General features: G+C 37.3%; 1 protein-coding gene across 4 annotated transcripts in view; it reads right to left on the reverse strand.

The window, feature by feature from the left end:
* The window catches only part of IRAK1 (interleukin 1 receptor associated kinase 1), a 35,429-nt gene extending 19,843 nt beyond the window's left edge, over positions 1 to 15,586 (reverse strand). For 3 of the 4 annotated variants that reach the window (XR_011600046.1, XR_011600047.1, XM_070938164.1), the window contains exons 1-4: positions 15,508 to 15,586; positions 15,020 to 15,189; positions 9,550 to 9,717; positions 8,158 to 8,319 (exon numbers count right to left, since the gene is read on the reverse strand). Coding sequence is in view for 2 of the 4 variants with exons in the window: in XM_070938164.1 (XP_070794265.1) it covers positions 8,158 to 8,319; positions 9,550 to 9,717; positions 15,020 to 15,128 (439 nt within the window). In the remaining 2 variants the exon portion in view is untranslated. Of the gene's footprint in view, positions 1 to 8,157; positions 8,320 to 9,549; positions 9,718 to 10,630; positions 10,705 to 15,019; positions 15,190 to 15,507 lie in introns of those variants that run through there. The other variant, XM_070938166.1, reaches the window with a different exon arrangement.
* Positions 15,587 to 19,114: the final 3,528 nt, after the last annotated feature.

Below are 19,114 nucleotides of genomic sequence, written 5' to 3' on the forward strand. Positions count from 1 at the left end.
TCTATCCTAAAACAGATGTTCTAGAAGGAAGTAGAAGGCGATTTAATAAGTACTCATGAAGTTCTCACTTTCATTTGAAAGAAGACAGTTTCAAGACTGCCATACCAAGTTTTAAAGCGGATGAAACTTCATAAGTATCTTTACACTGGGTGTGCATATGAAACTTTTAGGGAATTCAGTGACTCCCTTGACTAATTTTTTATCGTTTACAGAAATACAATTTGGGACAGGAGGGAGAAAAGCATGCAAACTTTATTCAAGATCCCAAGCTGATTTTCCTGGTGACAAATTTTGGTTGCTTTTGCCTATAGGCTTTACTATTCTCCACTGCAGAGCACAGTTCTGCTCATTGGGAGCTTGCTATACCTAGAAGCTTCTAATGCCAAAGCCAGCAAAACAATTTCCTCCTGTTATTAATTAACCATCTTAAATACTATCAGAATGATCTCTCTCCTTCTCCCTCCTTCCCTCTCCTCACTGACCATATTAATACCAAACCAAATAAACTTGGTGAAAGATCAGGGTTTTCACCTCTGGCAAGGAGGGTTATACTTCTTACTTATAGGCCAGACACATCTCCTATTGAAATAAGTCCATCTGACACTATCTTGGGGAGAGAATTTCCTATTTTTTCAGCCAGGAAAAATCAATAATAGCTTTTTGCAACCAAAGACCCTTCAGAGGTATTCAAACTAAAGTCCCAGAATTCCCAGACAGCACAAATAGTATCAAGTTTAGAGAAATTGTCAAAGGACCAAACCACAAAGTACATGTGGAACTTTGGAACCTGGTACCATCTTTGCCTCATTTTTTTTCAATAAAATTTTCAACTTCTCCACTTCCAGGAAAGAGGAGGAAGAAGGAGGGGATTAAACATATTCATCCCCCCCCCCGTGAAATGGTTTTCCCTCAGGATTTCAAACAATCATTTCTATGTGAACTTTTAAAAACAGCAGAGAAGGTAGGAAATAGGGCAATTTATGTGAAATTCAGCTTCCCCAGAAACTCTGTATCACTTATGTGGATTATTGCAACAACAATTGGGAAGCCTACACTTTCCAGAAATGATTTGACAAATTCCTTGACTTTTACAAAGGCTGTCTCTACAATGAGTAAACATACTGAATCATAGACAGAGTCTTCCTACATTATCTTTTAAAGACAGAACTGGGTAATCGGGCTTCTCGCACTAGTTAAAATGTACACAAGATGAGTGGGAAGTTGAAAGACACAGTAATAGCAAACAAAAAGTGATAAATTTTTACAAAAGTGATGATTCAAAAATGTATATTAGCGGGCTTCCGGTCTGGCTTCCATCGCCACCAGACGGTCCTCTGAGACCGCCAGCCCCGTTGCCTGTAAAGAGCCGCCTTTACATCTGAAAGGCGGCTCGAAAAACTCCATTTCCTGAAGGAAATGTGAGACAGAGCAGGCGAGGGCAGGTAGAGCCCTCTGCGAAGTCCCCAGAGTTTTTTTTTTACTCTTGGGGACGAGCAGGTTGTGGCTCCCTATTTCCGCTCGCCGCTGCTCCGGGCTTCGGGAGAACTCTGCCTTTTTGCAGAGCTAGGCGCTGGAACCGGACCAATCAACGAAATTAACAGATGGACTAATTAAAAAGGACGAGATTTGGACTTGGGACCCTAAATCGCAAGTATTTTTAATGATTTTACAAGCGTTTCAGAGTGAAGGAAAAAAAAAGTTTAAAATGGCGACTGCTGAGGCTTGAGAAGAAGAAGAAAGCCGAAAGTGAAAGTCCTTCCGTAACAAGCTACAAAGTAGCGGAATAAACAGTGCTGGTTAGAATCTGGAAGAAAAATATCTATTTTAAGTTTCTTTTCTCTTGGAGATTTGTACTTGATCTTGCTTGGGGAAAAGTTTTCTTTCTTTAAAAAGAGTTTGTGTGGCAGGATGGCGCTAAAACTAATAAAGCCTGACAAACAAGCAGTGGGGGGGGGGTTCCCCCATTTACAATTATGTGAACAAGTTCTGAGCTTACAGACTCAGCAGAATGGATTTAATTTAAAAGAATTTGTCCAGGAGGAAATGGCAAGATATCACGAGACTGTGAACCAGAAACTTGAAAAATTTAGGCAAGAAGTTAAAGAAATGATACAACTAAAGTATGATAATTTGCAACGAAAGATTGTAACAGTGGCTAATGCTTTTTCAGAAATTGTTATAAAGATGGATACAAATATCAAGTTATTAGAGTCCAAAATGGAGGAAGATGATAAGATTAATAATTTGGACAATAAAATACAAATAATTGAAAATGATTTGACAAATATTCAAGACAATAGTTTAGAAGTAAAGTCTAAAAAGGAAGCTGCTCACGAGACTTACAATGCAGAAGATATAAAGCAAGGGATTGAAAAAGAAATTACAATGATGAAATACAGGCTCACGGAATTTGCGGTTAGAATGAGAGGGTTACAGGAAAATAAAAGAGAAGATTTGAGAAAAATATCTGCTCAAGTTCTGGCCGGGATTTTAAAGGTTCATCCTGAGGAGGTATCTTGTAAGATTGACAAGGCTTATAGAGTAAATTCTTGGATTGCAAAGCAAAGGCAATTGCCTAGAGATGTGGTGATTTATTTCACAGACAAAGAAATAAGAAATGATATTGTGCAAAAATCTTTTAATTCTACTCTACAATTGTATGGAAGAAAGATCTGGATATATGAAGAGTTGCCGCCTAAGATTCTAAAAGATAGAAAGAAATTTGAATTTTTGGTGACTGAGCTTAAGAAACAAAATATCTCATTCAGGTGGGACGTTCCAGTTGGTATAATATTGAGATATCAAGGAGAAAGATATCAGCTAAATACTGTTGAAAAAGCGGAAGAATTTTACTACAAGGTTCTCCAAAAGCAAAATCAACAAGAGATAGAAATTCAAGATAAGCAAAAGGAGGTGGAAGTAATGGAAAAACAACAAGTTACAGAGGTCCCCATAGATGAGCCGCTTCTGGATTCTCCTTCAGAGGTCTCAGCTGGACTATTTATAAATACAAGAGAGGCGGCTCTGGATTCTAAAGTGATGACTTATCAAGTTACAGACCAGCATGGAAATCAATCAGTTGATATAAAACTCATAGAACCAGAATGGAGATTTAAGCCACAAAAGCAAAACCAACAAGATCAAGTTATAGATCAGCATGAAAACCAAACAGTTGATATACAATTTATAGAAAGGAAATCAGGATGGAGATCTAACCCACAAAAAGTCAAGAAAAGAAGAAGCAGGTCACACAAAAACAAAAACTTTTAAACCAAACAACAGTGTAATGCCAGTTATTTAAGAGATGATTGAATGCATGAAAAGATAGTTGAGGCGAAGTATTGGTTTATATTATCCTGAGGAGAGTGACAGATTTCTGCAGTGCTGTACTTTTGGGATGTGAAAAGGGCCTTAAACTGAAATGATTGGAACTATCTTTTTTTTTTTTTTTGGACTCTTTGATAAATATACTATGTTTATGCTGAGCTACAAGGCGAGAGAGTTATGGAATTGGGGCACGCAGATGATCTGGCTGTTACCCTATTACGGTGGTTGGAATTAATAATTTGGATAAAAGACACCTCTACAGACACTATATGGAATACAAATATAAAGTCACTCGGGTGGTTGTTGTTTTTTTTTGTGTTTTTTTTTTTTTATGAAGATATTTGCTATTGATGGGGGCAGATGGTAATTGAAGATACCGAACATACTGTTGGAATTAGGATGTGATGTTACCCTAACATGGGTGATGGAGTTTACAATCCAGCTGAAAGACATTACAGAAGATATTATATGGATTACAAGTTTAGTCTTTTTTAAGAGGATTTTATTTACATAAGGGAATATTTTTTAGTGGTGTGGGCAGAAGAATAAAGATATTACGAATTATTAAGTATGGTAGTCTTGTAGGAAGTGGGTGGAGACAGGTTAGTTTATTGATTGTTTAGTTTAAGAAAAGGGATATTATGTTTAGATATGAATATATGTAAAAGATTTGAGTTAAGAGATATAACGATGGGGGTGAAGGAAATGGAGACTGAATTGAATAAACGTTAAATTAGGATTTATTATATAGTTTTATAGTGGAAGGTTGCTTTGAAATGTTATATTAATATACATAAAAGATTTGATTTAAGAGATATATGTATGGGGGGGTAGAAAAAGGGTAGATTATGAGCAGAAATCGCTAAACTGGGAGATATAATAATATTATTATGCTAAATTATGAGTTATTATATAATGTTATAGTAGAATGTCATTTTGAAATGTATAGTATAAGGGGGATATGATAATATTATTAGAAAGAAAGGGTCAGCATATGGGGATGGAGTAAGGGGATGGTAATCTGTTATGAATTCGGGTTTTATTATGAAGAAGCCACAGGGGGAGGGGAGGGTGAGTGGGGGTTAGGGAGGAGGGGGGGGAAAAAGGGGGGGAAAATTTGTATTTGAAAAACTTTTTCAATAAAAAAAAATGTATATTAGCAATTTTTCACCATACATATTTTGAAAATTACAATTGCTATGTAATAAAATAAGGTAGCCTTCTAAGCAACAAGATAGTGTGTTATTTATTAATCTCTTATTTTAATCTGTAGTTTATTTTACCTTCCATAGGGTAGTTCGGTAATCCAGTCAACACCAAATCCCAAACAATATAAAATAATTAAAGCCCAGTTAATTTTAGCAATTAAAATTCAAGTATCTCAAACACTAAAGACTTCATAAAAAGGGAGGTCCCTCCTGGGGCTATGCGTTCCAAAAAAAGGTGATTTGGAAAATATGGGGGCTCACCTGTCATACCTATCAACATCTCCTTAAATCAGAAGTGTATTTTCCTACAGATTCTTTGAGGAGTTGCCAACAGATACCATATGAGAGCACCAGAATGTTCTAAATCACTTTTCCTCATCTGAATCTGGATCACTGTGTAAACCTAGTCTTTACTCCCTTGTAAAAGACAGAGAGTGTAAAGTTGCAAGGCTCAAGTACTTATGGGAATACCTGGAGGAGTCCATATATCTCTATTTTGAGTGCTGCAGTGGTTTCCAGGCGCTGGTTGTTAATTTTAAAGCATCATTCAAGGCTTGGATATCTATGGGACAGATTTCTCATCAGCCTGCTTTGTAAGAGATAGTACAGCAGGTTCCTTATGTTGGCCACTTAATTAGAGACACCATCTAGAAAGGGCCACGTAACACACTTTTTTATTTGCTATATATAACTTCCTCTGAAATAGTATTGCCCTCTCAGACATTCAGATGGTCCCCTTCCTCCTACTGTTCAGGATCTTCTGATCTTCAGAAAGATGGTGAAGAACAAACTATTCTATCAAGCTTTGAGGTCGTTGTGACAGTTCCTCTGGATTAGCAAGCATTGTAGTTGTGCTTTTGTAATGCAAATGTTTGATGGTGCACATAATTGTTTATAGTCCATGTTTTTGATTTTGACTATTATGTGTTATTTTAACTCAAATTAAGGATTTGGGGAGTTCTATACTGCTGAGAGTTTGTTCACCGGAGTGGCCTATAAAGCAAGAGACCAGACGAACAAACGAATGAATACAGCTACCAAGAAGCGCATTCCAAAACTTGGGAACAAGGCAAAGAATTATCTTCTTCACCAACTCCACATTTGATAATGTAAATGAGGAAATTGAAAAGTTCAAATGTAATAATTACAAAGCTCTCTGGATTGAGCAAATTCAATCGAAATGTTTGAGAAGAGTTATTTCCCAGACTGAGTAAATCCATATTCTGTCAGGTTAAACAAGGAGCAGTAAAAATTTTTCCCATGTCAAAGTTCAAAACTTCTACATAGCCTTTGCCTTACCATCTCACCAGTGGGAAGCTCATGAATTTGTTCTTATTTCCATTTAAAAATGTAAATTGTAAAGTCTTAAAAAATGTATCACCATTTAAAAACAATCTACACCAATAGAAACAACCAAATCACTGAAAAAGAGAGACTTATTAATAGCCACTTATTTGGAACAAACAGACACGAAATGAACAAACTATGAAAATGTCTGCAAAGAGGTCTGGTACAGATGAGCTTACAGTATGTTCCCTCCTGGCTCACTGCTCTTGTACCAGGAGCAGCTTAAATAGACAAACTGGATTATAAAAGTTTATGGACTAGTAGGTACTTGAGAATATAGGTGGAAGACAATTTCAAGTAGAAAACTAAAGATAGGAAAAATATTTGGAGCGTAGCTTTTGGAATTCTTTTCAACCCATTAATAGCAACTCCACTCAGGATAAACAAAAATCGGAAGAAGGAAGAGCAGGGATTAACAAAGGAGCAATTGGCAGCCTCTGAGCGGTTTCTCATTTATCTTTCTTATAGGGATGCATTATGGTTTTTTTAATTCTAGATTTCTATTTCTCCACAGTGACTAGACTAATCTGCCCATTTTTTAACTCTCTTGTTTTTAACCAGTTTTTACCACCACACAAAATTTGGACCCATTCTGCTCTGTGTTACTCTGCTGACCGATTAGAGTCCCAAACACCTTTACTTTATTTCTTTCCAACATTCTGATGGGTTGGAAAGTATAAAACCCTATTAGTCTTTTTAGAGTTTGCATACTATTTTTTTTAAAAAAACAAATCACTCCAGGCAATTCAAAGGAGCAAATACAAAAATGAAAAAAACAAAAACAAATTTTAAACATGTACCTAAGCAAATATAATCAAAAGTAAATATACTGACATTTCAGATTCATTCAAGAATGGAAGCTATTAAACATTTTATGCAGTGTAAACCTGAGCCACAACAATAAAACCTCATATAAAATCTGTTCGGGTGCAGACGGGGGGTGGGGGGGGGGGTGTTATTCTCTCAGAGATGTAGGGCATCAATCAAGAACTCAGAGCAGGAAGTGGGGGGAGGAATTGGCTATGATCATCTGAGACATTCTGACATTGTTCAGAGATGCTGTTCTATAAAACCTGATTGCAAGGCTTCTTTGTTAGTATGTGCTCTAACAGTTGAGCTGTTGCTAGTCTAACAAACTCCCTGCCGCATAAGACACTTTATCAAAATAGTTTTACCATGTTTTTCTAATAAAAATTCTAAATGTGCCAAACCACATCTGGCTACAATGCCAGAAGTAAAGCTGAAAAAGTGAGGAAAATTTTACATCTTCACTTTTTGCTAAAGTTTAAAGTAGAAAGTAAAAATGCATGCTTGGGCTCATCATCCTTTCTGAGACCACACTACAGATAAAAACTGCATTGTTACAGTTGTTTCTGTGACAAGAATTGTAGATGGGGAGAGGAATGAGAATTGCTGGCCTTATGAAATCTTTCAAATCTATATTGCATTGTCAAACCCTTAGTCATAAAACCTCAATATATTCATGCACTCTCCTTTCAGTTACTTTTCATAACTGCAAAAAGAGAACATTGCTGAAGAAGAATCACAGAAAAATCTGCAAGAAAAATCACAGAGAATGGCAAGAAGAATGATCAAAAGGATTGAAATAACCTCTTTAGGAGGAACAGATCCTCTGCAAAATCACTGGGGGGGGGAGGGAGATTATTTTAAAAGTACAATTACTTTCTATCTGGTACAAGAATTTGGAATCATAACTGACATGTTCAGAAATAACAAGAAGGAACTTCCTGCTACACCAATGTGTAATATTATTGGTTTATATTAACTTTCTAAAAGTTAATATAACTTTTAATATAACTTGATCAAGATTAGACTTGTTGTCATCTGTAAAGCAAATTAGAATCCAGTTATTCAAATGTTAATAAATTTCTATATGCTAGATTCTTGTTCCACTTTCTTCTCATGTACTCTGAAATTTTATCAGGCACATCTTCATAATTTTAAAAGATAGTAACCTAGAGCAATTTTAGGCAGTTGAATTTTGTGACCAGTGTCAATTTCTGCACTGCATAATCAGTGTTTAGAATATCTGCAGTCTTGCTGAGAAGACTCTGAGTAGGTGAAACTTGTGCTCCATTGTTCCAAGCCCAAATGCTTTTGAGTTTTATGAAATGAGGGTTTCATGAAATGGAAAACATTTCATGCTTCAAATATCTGAGGAAAGTTGTCCCTGAACAACCCCATTGGACAGGAAAACAAATTATACTTTTGTTCCTACACATTTCAGGAGCAATGGCAAACATACAGCTTGTACCTGGTTCAGGTGGGGAGGGTTTTTGGTGGGGTTCCCACGTTTTTGTAATGATCTTACAGCTGCCTCTGCCACCTGGGTCTGGAGCAGGTGGGGGTTTAGGAGAAGTAGAAGGCTTTTGAGAAGACACTGGCCTGGCCTTCTGGGGACATGGCAACAGACATCCTGTAAGAAGAAGAATGGAGAAAAAAGAATTAAATACTAGTTCATATACAACTTTGGTTGCTGTAGTTCTGTACTCAACTATTATGTTTTGTAAACTATGTATCATATTTTTGAATGTTATCCAAGCCCAATGATTAGCTGCTTAAACAACAATTAATTAAACAATAGTTTAGCAATCACGCAAATTAGCTTTTTATAATGATACTTGCAACAAATAATTCACATTAGTTCTAATGGGCAGAAGAAGTTATTGCTCTTAAGAATCCACTTGTCTACAGAAAGCCAAATCCCTCTTACAGCCAGTTAGCAGATTCTAGAGGATTCTAGAGAATTGGCAACAATCAGGATGAACAGTAGAGTGACTTGGACCAGTAAAGAAAAGGCCATGGCCATTTGCAGCATTAGCTTCCTGTCACTTTTAGCTAAGGAACTGTATTTCTAGATTGCCTTGAAAGTTAGAGATGTTATGTATAGAAATGTTAAATGGCTTTCTTTTTTCTACTGACCTGCTCACTTCAATAGATTGTAACTTAAAAATGCTGCACACAGAGCTTTGTGCAAATGTTGTGTGCAGAAGTTATATTTTAAGACCAACTTAGAACTTTAGCCCAAGAGCTCTGGAAAACAATAGGTTATGTGAATATAGCATAAGATAAAATTAACAAGCAATTTGGGGATCATAAAATCTAAGTTAGTTGTTTCAGAACAGGTTTATGTCTATCGTCATTGCTGGAAACATTCTGTGATATTATTTGTGAAGAAAGTAATAGAAGCATTCTAGATTCTACGTTTATATGGACATGCAGCATCTATGATGAACATATGACATTATCATATGACAATACAACACTAACCAACACTGAAAAGCCATCCAGACTCACTCATATGTGTTTTATTTAAGCCTGTTTATTGAGGCAAGAGTCACCCTGCTGGCTTTCATAGCTAAGGTGGGACTTGAACTCACAGTTGTCTGCTTTCTAACCTGGTGCCTTAATCACAAGCTGCCTACAGTCATCTTGAAGGAATGGGCAGCATACAAGTTTGATTGATAAATAAAATGAAAAAATAAAATAAACCACTAGGCCAAACTGGTTCTGTGAAACCAGGGCGGCATATAAATCAAAATTAAAAAAAAAAAAAACCCAACTCAAAAAATTACTTGGGTAGATCCCTTTAATTTCTCCAGAGCTACCAACTTCATCTAAGCTGAAGGAGGCAGGAGGGAATCACCTGAAACAATGATATCACGTGCCCGGTATAGTTGCAAGTCATCGAGTATCTGAATTAAATCATCAACGTAGGCGTTGCGATTCATCCAGGTCCACATAAGATTGTGCGTCCGCCCATCCATCTTCTCATACAGTCGCAATTCAACCTGGTTTCGTACAATCCTGGAAGCTAGTGTGTAAGAGAGAAAGGCCAGTTACCAACCACACATTTACCATCAAGGGTGTAACCTCATAATTAGCCTCATATATAACAGGCTTGACTATTGTGCGAGAGTCTAGACTGAATGCTGATAAATTACTATTGATATACTAGACAACCCAGATATATTATTTCAGATATATTTCCTTCTATAAATAGAGAAACAGAATGATCGGGGAGGTAGGTGGGGCAAAAAAATAGTGGGAGCAGGAGCAACTTCCAACTTCCTGCTGGCTTCCCCACTGAGTTTCCTTGTGGGAATCTGGTAGAGAGCAATGGAAAGCTTCTTCCCTTCTATTTGTAGGAGGCAGGTAAGTAGCTGCTGCTGAGTAGAGGAAGGGGCAAGGGATCCAGACTGGCTGGGAATACAGCATTCACACAATGTTGGAAATGAAAATCATTCCCACCAGCAGCCAGTAGCACTGAAGCAGCCACAACTTTCCCAAATTTCATTCCTAGAAGTCAGGTTTATAATGTAAGTTAGCCTGTTTGAGGTACCTTGGTTCAAAAGTTGTTCCTCTATAATACTCTATTTCACCCAGTTAAAGATCATATGAGAATTTTAGTAGTATATAGATTCAATTATCTTGTAAACAATAACAATATCCATTTATATTTTGCATCCCCTCTTTAGCTCTCTTTCCAATTCTAAGTGGATAATTGCTACAATCGATTTTTTGATCCAAACCAAAGAGTCAATTAATGTTTCAGGAACCTCAAATATCTGGCCAGTAACACACTTCCCAATTCACACTGGTTGGAAAGTTACCAGATCTGGGAAGGCTGACATAGGCAAAATGTTTCTATGCTATAGGATCTGAACACAAATATAGGAACTACCTCATATAACACCAAATTATTTATCCATTTATTTTTGCCTTACCTATTTTGATTCATGCTAGCTTAAGGAGTTTCTCTTTCTTATGTGTTCACTTTTCTTTTAATGGAGATGTTAAGAACTCAATTTAGGAGTACTGTAGATTAAATTATGTTCTTCCTTTGCATATTTTACAAAGTAAGGCCCAAGCAACTTTTAATCAGCAGCTGTGACAGACAAGAAATGAGAAAGAAAACTGAAAGAATCATTTGCTTGCCTCTGACTAAACTGAAGTGAATTTAATACAGCTGGCATTCAGCTCTTGGTTCATTTCAACATCAGACCTGCATTCATCTTTGGTTGATAAACACCTATCTGTTCAAGGAATTTAATAAACACTATTCAGTTTTTTCCTGTCTTGAATATGTCCAGGATCTGCCTGGTATTGCTGTTTTTGGTAACAAGCACATGGCCAGTAACATTAACTAACATACAGGAACTAAAATTGATATTAGATAAAAATGAACTGCCAAAGCAGATGTTCTTATGGTTCTATACTCCATTTTTACCATTCCCATCTTATCAAGTAACATCACAAATGTGTGTTTCATATTTCTATACCACCAATCTCCCTCCTGAGTTGTAATAAAAATAATGGGCACATGACGTAGATTGTTCCTGATAGGCTCTTTTCTCCCATTGGCATTAAAGGGGAAGCTGGCATCTTTACAATTTCTCCCTTATCCCATTGGCATTCCAGAGGGTAAAAAGAGAGTAGCAGTTGCCCAGTGCTGTATCTGAATGTGTATCCAGAAAAATATCAAAGGTAAGTTGTGACAAAGAACATCATGTGAGACGGGGAGATAGTTGAGAACCTCATTAGTTTGACTAAGAGAGCATTTTGTGAGAGTTACCACACTTATTTCAACTGCCACCTTTTTTTTTGTAAAGAATTTTTTATTTTTTTTCCAACATAAACATAAAAAATAATTTTTTTTCAAGAACGAAGTCTTGGTCCGGTCACAAATGGATACACTAATTTAACAAATGAAAAACAAACAATTTTAACATAAATTCCAACATCTTAATAAATTTTTCTATTATCTCATCATACATCCTAACCTCCTACTAAGGCAAAACTTCTTTTTATATTCAATTATAAATTCAATTATAAATCAAAATTCAATACCGCTTTATCTAAATTTTTTATCCCTTGCTCCTTTTAGCATCAACATTAAACACAAAGACAATCAATTCTATTAATCTATATATTTACCTTACAATTTTATCACCACAAATCTTAATTTCCAAGTGTATACAACTCAATTATTTCAATTTTAATCAAAATTTCTTTCTATTTTTCTCGTTTCTAAACCCAATCTATCCAATCACGTTCTTAAACTTTTACACAGAAATCTCAAAATTTACCATTTCATTTTAATTATCACCCGTTTTCTTTTTCACCCCTTATTAATAATTATTCTTCAATATATTCTCCTCATTCTCCTCCATTACTCCCAGGGCTGTGGAGTCGGGAGATAAATGTTCCAACTCCGACTCCTCAGTTTTTTTTACTTCCGACTCCGACTCCAGGTACCCAAAATTCCTCCGACCCCGACTCCTCGACTCCGACTCCACAGCACTGATTACTCCACCTATTATTTGGCTGATTTCCAGCATAGCATATTTTGGCTGAGTTTACAGCATACTATCCTCCTTAACTCCCCCTTTTATTTGGCTGATTACCAGCATATTTTGTTTTGGCTGATTAACAGCATTCTCCTCCTTAACTCCACCTATTATTTGGCTGATTAACAGCATTCTCCTCCTCAACTCCACCTATTATTTGGCTGATTTCCAGCATTTCATTATTTGGCTGATTTCTCAGCATATTCTCCTCCATTAACTTCTATTTTACTAACTTATTAAAAATTTCTTTTTCCATATGTTATCTATTAATCCACTATTTCCAACTGTACTCTTCCAGGGTGTTCCCCCATTTCTTTGTTAATATTAATCATTCCCAACATATATTAAATGCAATCGCAATTATAACTTCCATCTGTGTACCTTAATACATCATCAAAAATCATTAACATTTAATTATAATTATCATCCACACTTTGTTATCAAATTAAAACTAAGCATGTTACAACAAGTCATGCTTTTATGAACATATCACTTTTAGTCACCTTATCTTCCCATTTCTATTTTTATAATATTTCTATCTTTGTTTACCATAAACACTTGTTTTTATTTAAAGCTCATTTAAATGTTGAAGCATTTAAACAATTAAACATTCAAACATTGCTATTCAATTTATCTATTTTGCTTTTTCTTTTCCTTATCTGTCCATATACATTTCAATTCAAAGTCAATACTTCCATGCTTAAAACTCTGCATATCCTTTTGATTCCATTATAAAGTCTGTTTCAACTTTATTTCAACAGCCACTTTTGATATCATCAACTTTGTACTCTCAACATTTCATAAGTGCCCAGGGGCCTAACAAGATTGTTTTATTTCCTAAAGAACTCCATTCTGGAATTAAAATTTATACTTTTATTGTGGGCATTCTCTCAGCCCCCACATTTTTGGGGTCATTTTATTTTAGCTACATTTAAGATTAATCAATTGATTAGCCAATCAAATTTTAGTTTTAAAGCTTGGAGTATAGCTGCCATTTGCCCAAAGTACAGTCATCTTTGCACTAACAGGGAAGACAAATTGCACAGCTTGCATTTGGAAGCACTGACTTATTCAACTGTTATCGCAACCCAAATGCCACTGGTTATCAGAAGTGACCATAACTGGTTGGGGGTTTTTAACATATGAAACTGAGGAGGGTTTCCTGTCATAACCATAGGATGTTTTTACACAAAATTTGAATATGTATAGAAGGGAAAGAGAGAGATAAAATCTATCTTGGAGCGGAGGGCAATTTGGTAGTGCTGTACGTGCCTGATGGTTTACTATCTGCTCTTCAGTTATGATTTTTAAAGTAATCTTTACTCTGAGATCATTTCAGCCATTCTTAGCTCTTCAAGCAATTGCATCTCCCTTTTTCTGGAGGATGGATGGAAATAAATTTTCCCCCTGTCAATCCTTCCCTCATTATAATTTTTAGTCCACATTTTAAATCCTCAAATTAAGTTTTAGAAAGTCCTATCACTACCCCGTATGATACAGTATATTATTTCTGTTTCAGGGCTGCCAAAAGAAATAAGCCAATATGACTTCTGGCTAGATGAGAACCCATTTTGAGCTGTACCTCAGAGCCTCACAGTGACGGAAGTTATAATCTTCGGAAAATATTACACCATTCTTCATTTGCTGAGATCATGGTCCTAAGGATATCAGTGTGCCACTGGATTAGACTACATGGCCACTCCATTTAGCATCTTACTTCAAACATGGCTAGCCATTTGCTCTAGAAAGCCCCCAAACAGAATGTGTATGTAACATAACATGCTAGTTCCATTTAGATCTAACTTCTTTTAAAACCATTTTATATCTTGGAATAGCAGACTCCATAAATTTCCTATTTACTGTGAGAACAACTATTTTTTTGTCTGTTCTTGCTCCGCTATATTTGGAGTGAAATTTTGCTTCTACTGGTAAACAAAAACAACAACATTTTTTTCTTTATCCTTTCCCATGATACCATTGATATGTATAGATATTCTCTTCTATGGATAAATACATAAAATTGGATATAAGACACGTATATATAAGAATTGAACTGTACTTCTGCTTAACTCTCTTCAGCCAGATTTTTGGCTACTTTTTTGGCAGGTCTTTTCTTATTTGAAACACTTAACTCAATTCTGCTGTTGTTCCATTTAACCCATAAATATTTACTGAAAGGAAGAAACAAGAAAAGGCACAATCTGATGTATGAGAATTGGTAAGAGAAAGAAATAGGTCATCTTCTATGTAAGGCACTGAGAGAGGTTAGTTTTGGTTCCAATGGCAAAGAAATGTGTTTAACAAATAAACAAACTGAAAGAATTTTTTTTAAAAAGAAGCCCTGGCTACAAAAGCAACACACAAGAGACACAGCATTTGAGAGGGGGAATCCACCTAAATGGATCCAGTGGTTCGGGGCAGATGGCTTAATGGTGTTCAGGTAAGGTACCTTACAGCAGAGATCCACCCACTCGAACCAAGCACGTCCATAGCCCAACAGAGTGGGCACAAACCTAGATTTAAAGACAGGTAGGGGTCCATGGGAAAGATATAAGCCGAGCCCAGGAATTTACCTGTGGTTAAAAAGGCAAAAGCCCCATAAGACACCAGAAGACGGGGCAGCAGAGGCCAAGCCCATATTTTGCCTACACTCTACCATATGCGCTTGCCCTTCCGCTTTACCCAAGGGACCCTTTCCCCTTCTCCTGGCTAGCCAGCAAACTCAAGCCCCTCTCCCTCTCCCCCCCCCCACCCACGGCCACTTACCGAAACGCTCCCACTCGGCCCGGTCCAGCGCGTCCATGATTTCGTAGAACTTGCACATGACCGCGGGAGGCAAATCGTAAAGGAGCCGGGTCGATCCGGAACCGGCCATAACCCCCTGGTCTTCGCTATGACTACCGCCCTCCACCGCCCAGGCCAGGCCATAGGAGAGGCTGGACAAGGGGGAGGGGGAAAAAAAAGAAAGAAAAAGGGGGGGTGAGGAAAGAAAAGGGGCTACTTCCCCTTTAAATAGCACTCAGTAAGAGGAAGAAAAGGGTCGTTTCGGCAGGCTCCCGCTCATCCTCCTGCGCATGTGCCAATGGCAACGTGCATCTTCTCTCCAGACGCGCCACTGTCATACGCAGAGCAGCCATCTTGGACGTGGCGGCCGTCTTTGGACGTATCAGTTTGGGAGTCCCTCTTTTTAATGCACTCCCTCCTCCTCCCCCCCGCTCCGAGTAGGGGATGTAATGTTTAAGGGTTTTACTTACGATATAGTCTTGACTGTCGTGGCTTTCGACGGCAGGGTCAAGGATGTGAAGTCGCCACACACACACCCCGCCCCATAGCTGCGCTATCACACACTTGGGGACGCCGCGGAGCGACGTTGTGCATAGGTTGCTCAAACGTTGCAGGTCCTTCCTAGAGGTGAGGCTTATAGGAATCGAAGCGTGCAAGGCGACGAGTTCTGTCTGCCTTTATTTGGGAGTAAACTCCATTCGACTTAAATGTACCCGCTGAATACGGGTAGCATGGAGTTACACAAAACAACCTCTTTATCTTTTTGTTTGCTGCTGCAGCAGAGCGCATGGGCCTGAAATGTACCCAAATGGACAGCGGAGTAAGTGAAAAATCGAGGCTTGAGAAGGGCAGCCGAACCAGATAGTTTTGTCAAGATGACAATTCAAATTAATTTTTCACATGCCTGATGAAGCCCAGATAACACAATGTCACTCAAGGAACTTGTTATCCTATTCATTCAAGTATATTAAAGCACTTTTCTGTCCTTGATGTATGCTTGCTTGATTGCAAATTCCAGATTTGAGTACAGATGGTAGGATTCCATATTCTTAGGAAATCTCCTTTAAGTCATTACTCAGATGCCCCTATATCATTCGGTGGAGCAGAATAGTTCTGAACAGTAGAACTGCATAATTGGAAGAAAATTTCAGGAAACATATATACCCATAAGCATCAATGAACTCAATTGATCTTTGAAACAGATGTGCATTGAATTTTTTTTTACTTAATTTATTTTGATAGAAAATACACTGCTGATTTGTTCATTCTGATATAAATTATTCCTGCTTGAATCATGGCAAGTCCAATATTAGGATTACAGATTTTTTTTCTGCAATTCCTTATAGTAGCCCTATTTAAGCAATTAGGCATAAACTGCTAGTTTAGGTAATAAATTCTGATTGTTATTCATGGTTGTCCACTATTCGAAGAAAAAGATGCCGTTTGGGTGTTCCCTGATAAATAGATTGTAAAAACTCCTTTGTTACGATCCTGTAATCCCTTAATTTGAAAGAGTTGGGGCGACTGAATGGACATAGCAGATATTTTTTCTTTGCATTCTAGTAAAGAAACATCTCTAGCTACCTAGGATTGAACCCTCAACTTTCCGAGTGGGAGGCAAGCACTAGGCCCCCACACTGCTCTATAAACAGATGGCAAAACTTATTTTAATACAAATGCAGATAGCCCTCGACTTACAATCACAATTGAGCCCAAAATTTATGTTGCTAAGTGAAACATTTGTTAAGTGATTTTTGCCTCATTTTACAACTTTTCCATAATTAAGTGAATCACTGCAGTTGTTAAATTAGTAACAGGGTTGTTAAGTGAATCTGGTTTGCCCATTGCCTTTGCTTGTCAGATTGCAAAAGGTGATCACTTCAGTGCAACCATCATAAATATGAGTCAGTTGTCAAGCATCTGAATTATGATCACGTGACCATGGGGATGCTGCAACGGTCGTAAGTGTGAAAAATGACCCTGTCACTTTTTTCAGTGCCATAACTTCAAACAGTTGCTAAATGAACTATTATAAATTGAGGACTATCTGTACTGATTCTGTGGAAAATATAATATGTTTGTACACTACTTCTAAATCCAGCTTGGTGGTTCCTGCCAAGGACTTTTGAGACTGAAATATGACTCCTATTTCAGCTCACTGCACCAGCTCCTTGAATATCAATATGGCAAGAATGGCTATCTGCTTTCTGTATATGGGTACTAACAGCATTTTCTCTCTGCTTGGTACAGGAGACATCTCTCATTTTTTAAAGTATACATTAATGTATCATAGTTAAAATATTTTCTAAAAGGAACTTACTATTTTTCCTATAACATATGAGATTTGTCCCAAGCTAAGACTGGGACAGTTGCTTAGCTGAAATATCTATCATAGGATGTAAAACTCAGTTATGTGATAGCTTACCTTTTTATTAGTTCATAATTTCTTATCACACCAATCTTCCAGATGGCAATATTTTATAATCCTAAACAGAATCAAGCAGTATTCAGGACAAGAAATAAAAAGGGTAAAACAAGTTTCATTGTAGCAGAAATTGAAGATTTCTGGTGAAAATGAATTAGTCTTCCAAATAATATATAGAGTAAAAAAGTATGCAATCTTCAGTGACATGAAGACACATCCACATTTGACTTGGGTGAAACAAATTATGGAAAAGCCAGGGTCCCCCTTCCCACAGGTTTTGGACCAGTTTTCAGTGGGGAAGGAAAGTCAGTTCTGGAAATTTATAATGTTCATCCAAAGAACCATATTTCTAGATACTACCGTATAATATTGCTGTCTGTGATCAAAACTTTTGGATGAAAAACTATATATCTAAGGATATCTGTTTATAATGAGAGAAAAGAAAGTATGATCTTCCCTATGGTAGCTCTTGGGGTGGGGGTGGGGAAGGCATGAAGTCCCAAACAATGAAAGTGAGTTGCAATGATCTCAGGGACAGTTCTGAGAGTCTGGAGGTGTTAATGGAGGTGTTCCAGGTTCTTTAACCTGGAAGTGTTTCAGGGGCAGCCTTTCTCTACCCATGAATCCTGGATGGATTGGATTGGATGGATGAGTGAAAAGTGATAACAATGCTGCCTCCTAGGAATCAGTGGGGATGTTTAATGATTTATAGGGGAATGGTCTTGGTGGTTATTGATTCAGTAGATGGGATATTATCACTGGCTTTTGTGATCAGGGTGGCCTGTAATAAAAATGTTGCTTATATCTGTCCAGATTGTGATAGGGAATATAGCCAAAAAGGCATATACAATGCAGAGGGAGTATGACAGATAAGGCCAGTAGTCCTCTCTGCACAAGCAAGATCCTGATAGCTATCAGATCTTGGAAAAATATATTGTCCAAGCAATGTTGATGAGTTTGATATGGAGTTTCTGATGTTCTGAAAATATATGAAGATGGCAAGAAAAGATGATCAGGTTTGATACGAAGCAGAAGCTTGATACCTAAGTAGCCTACTAGATTCTGGAGAAAGCCGTGTTTGAAAGTAGCCAATGGATTTCTACTTAGATTTGGAATCTCTCCCTAGCTAATCATCTCTGTCATCAGATTCAGAAACTGAGAAGTGGTAGCAGGAGCAATTCCACCGGTATTAAGGTTTGCATTCCCACTACAAAATCTTGTATCTGAATTTCAGATATTACTAATGAATTGGCTGGCATATTTGAACTAGGTGTATTTTCTCAATCTTTTTCCTTTTTTTCCCCTTGGGTGCGTCTGCAGGAGCATCTAAGTTCCACTTTGACATCCATCTAGTTTTTCCAATCCATCTGCAGATAACTTATTATTTGACTCACATTACATGGCAGTTCCAGGAAAGCCACGCAAGGCTAAATCTAAACTCAGGTACTGTGTTGTTGCTACTTTCATTTGTGATATGTTCACTCCTCAGAACCAGGAAGGAACAAAACTAATTGCATGTACATCAGTGTTCAGGCAGTTAGCTGCTTTTAGGTCTGCTCCTAGAGCTCATGAGTGCAAAGCTTGTTTTTTCATGAGCCTGTATCATGAAAGCTTGACAAATGGGTAAGATTTTATTATAAGCTCCTTTCTTG

The sequence above is a fragment of the Pituophis catenifer genome, unplaced genomic scaffold (assembly GCF_029215685.1).
Source record: "Pituophis catenifer annectens isolate HBS135680 unplaced genomic scaffold, rPitCat1.0.hap2 SCAF_2, whole genome shotgun sequence".
NCBI classification, from domain to species: Eukaryota; Metazoa; Chordata; class Lepidosauria; order Squamata; family Colubridae; genus Pituophis; species Pituophis catenifer.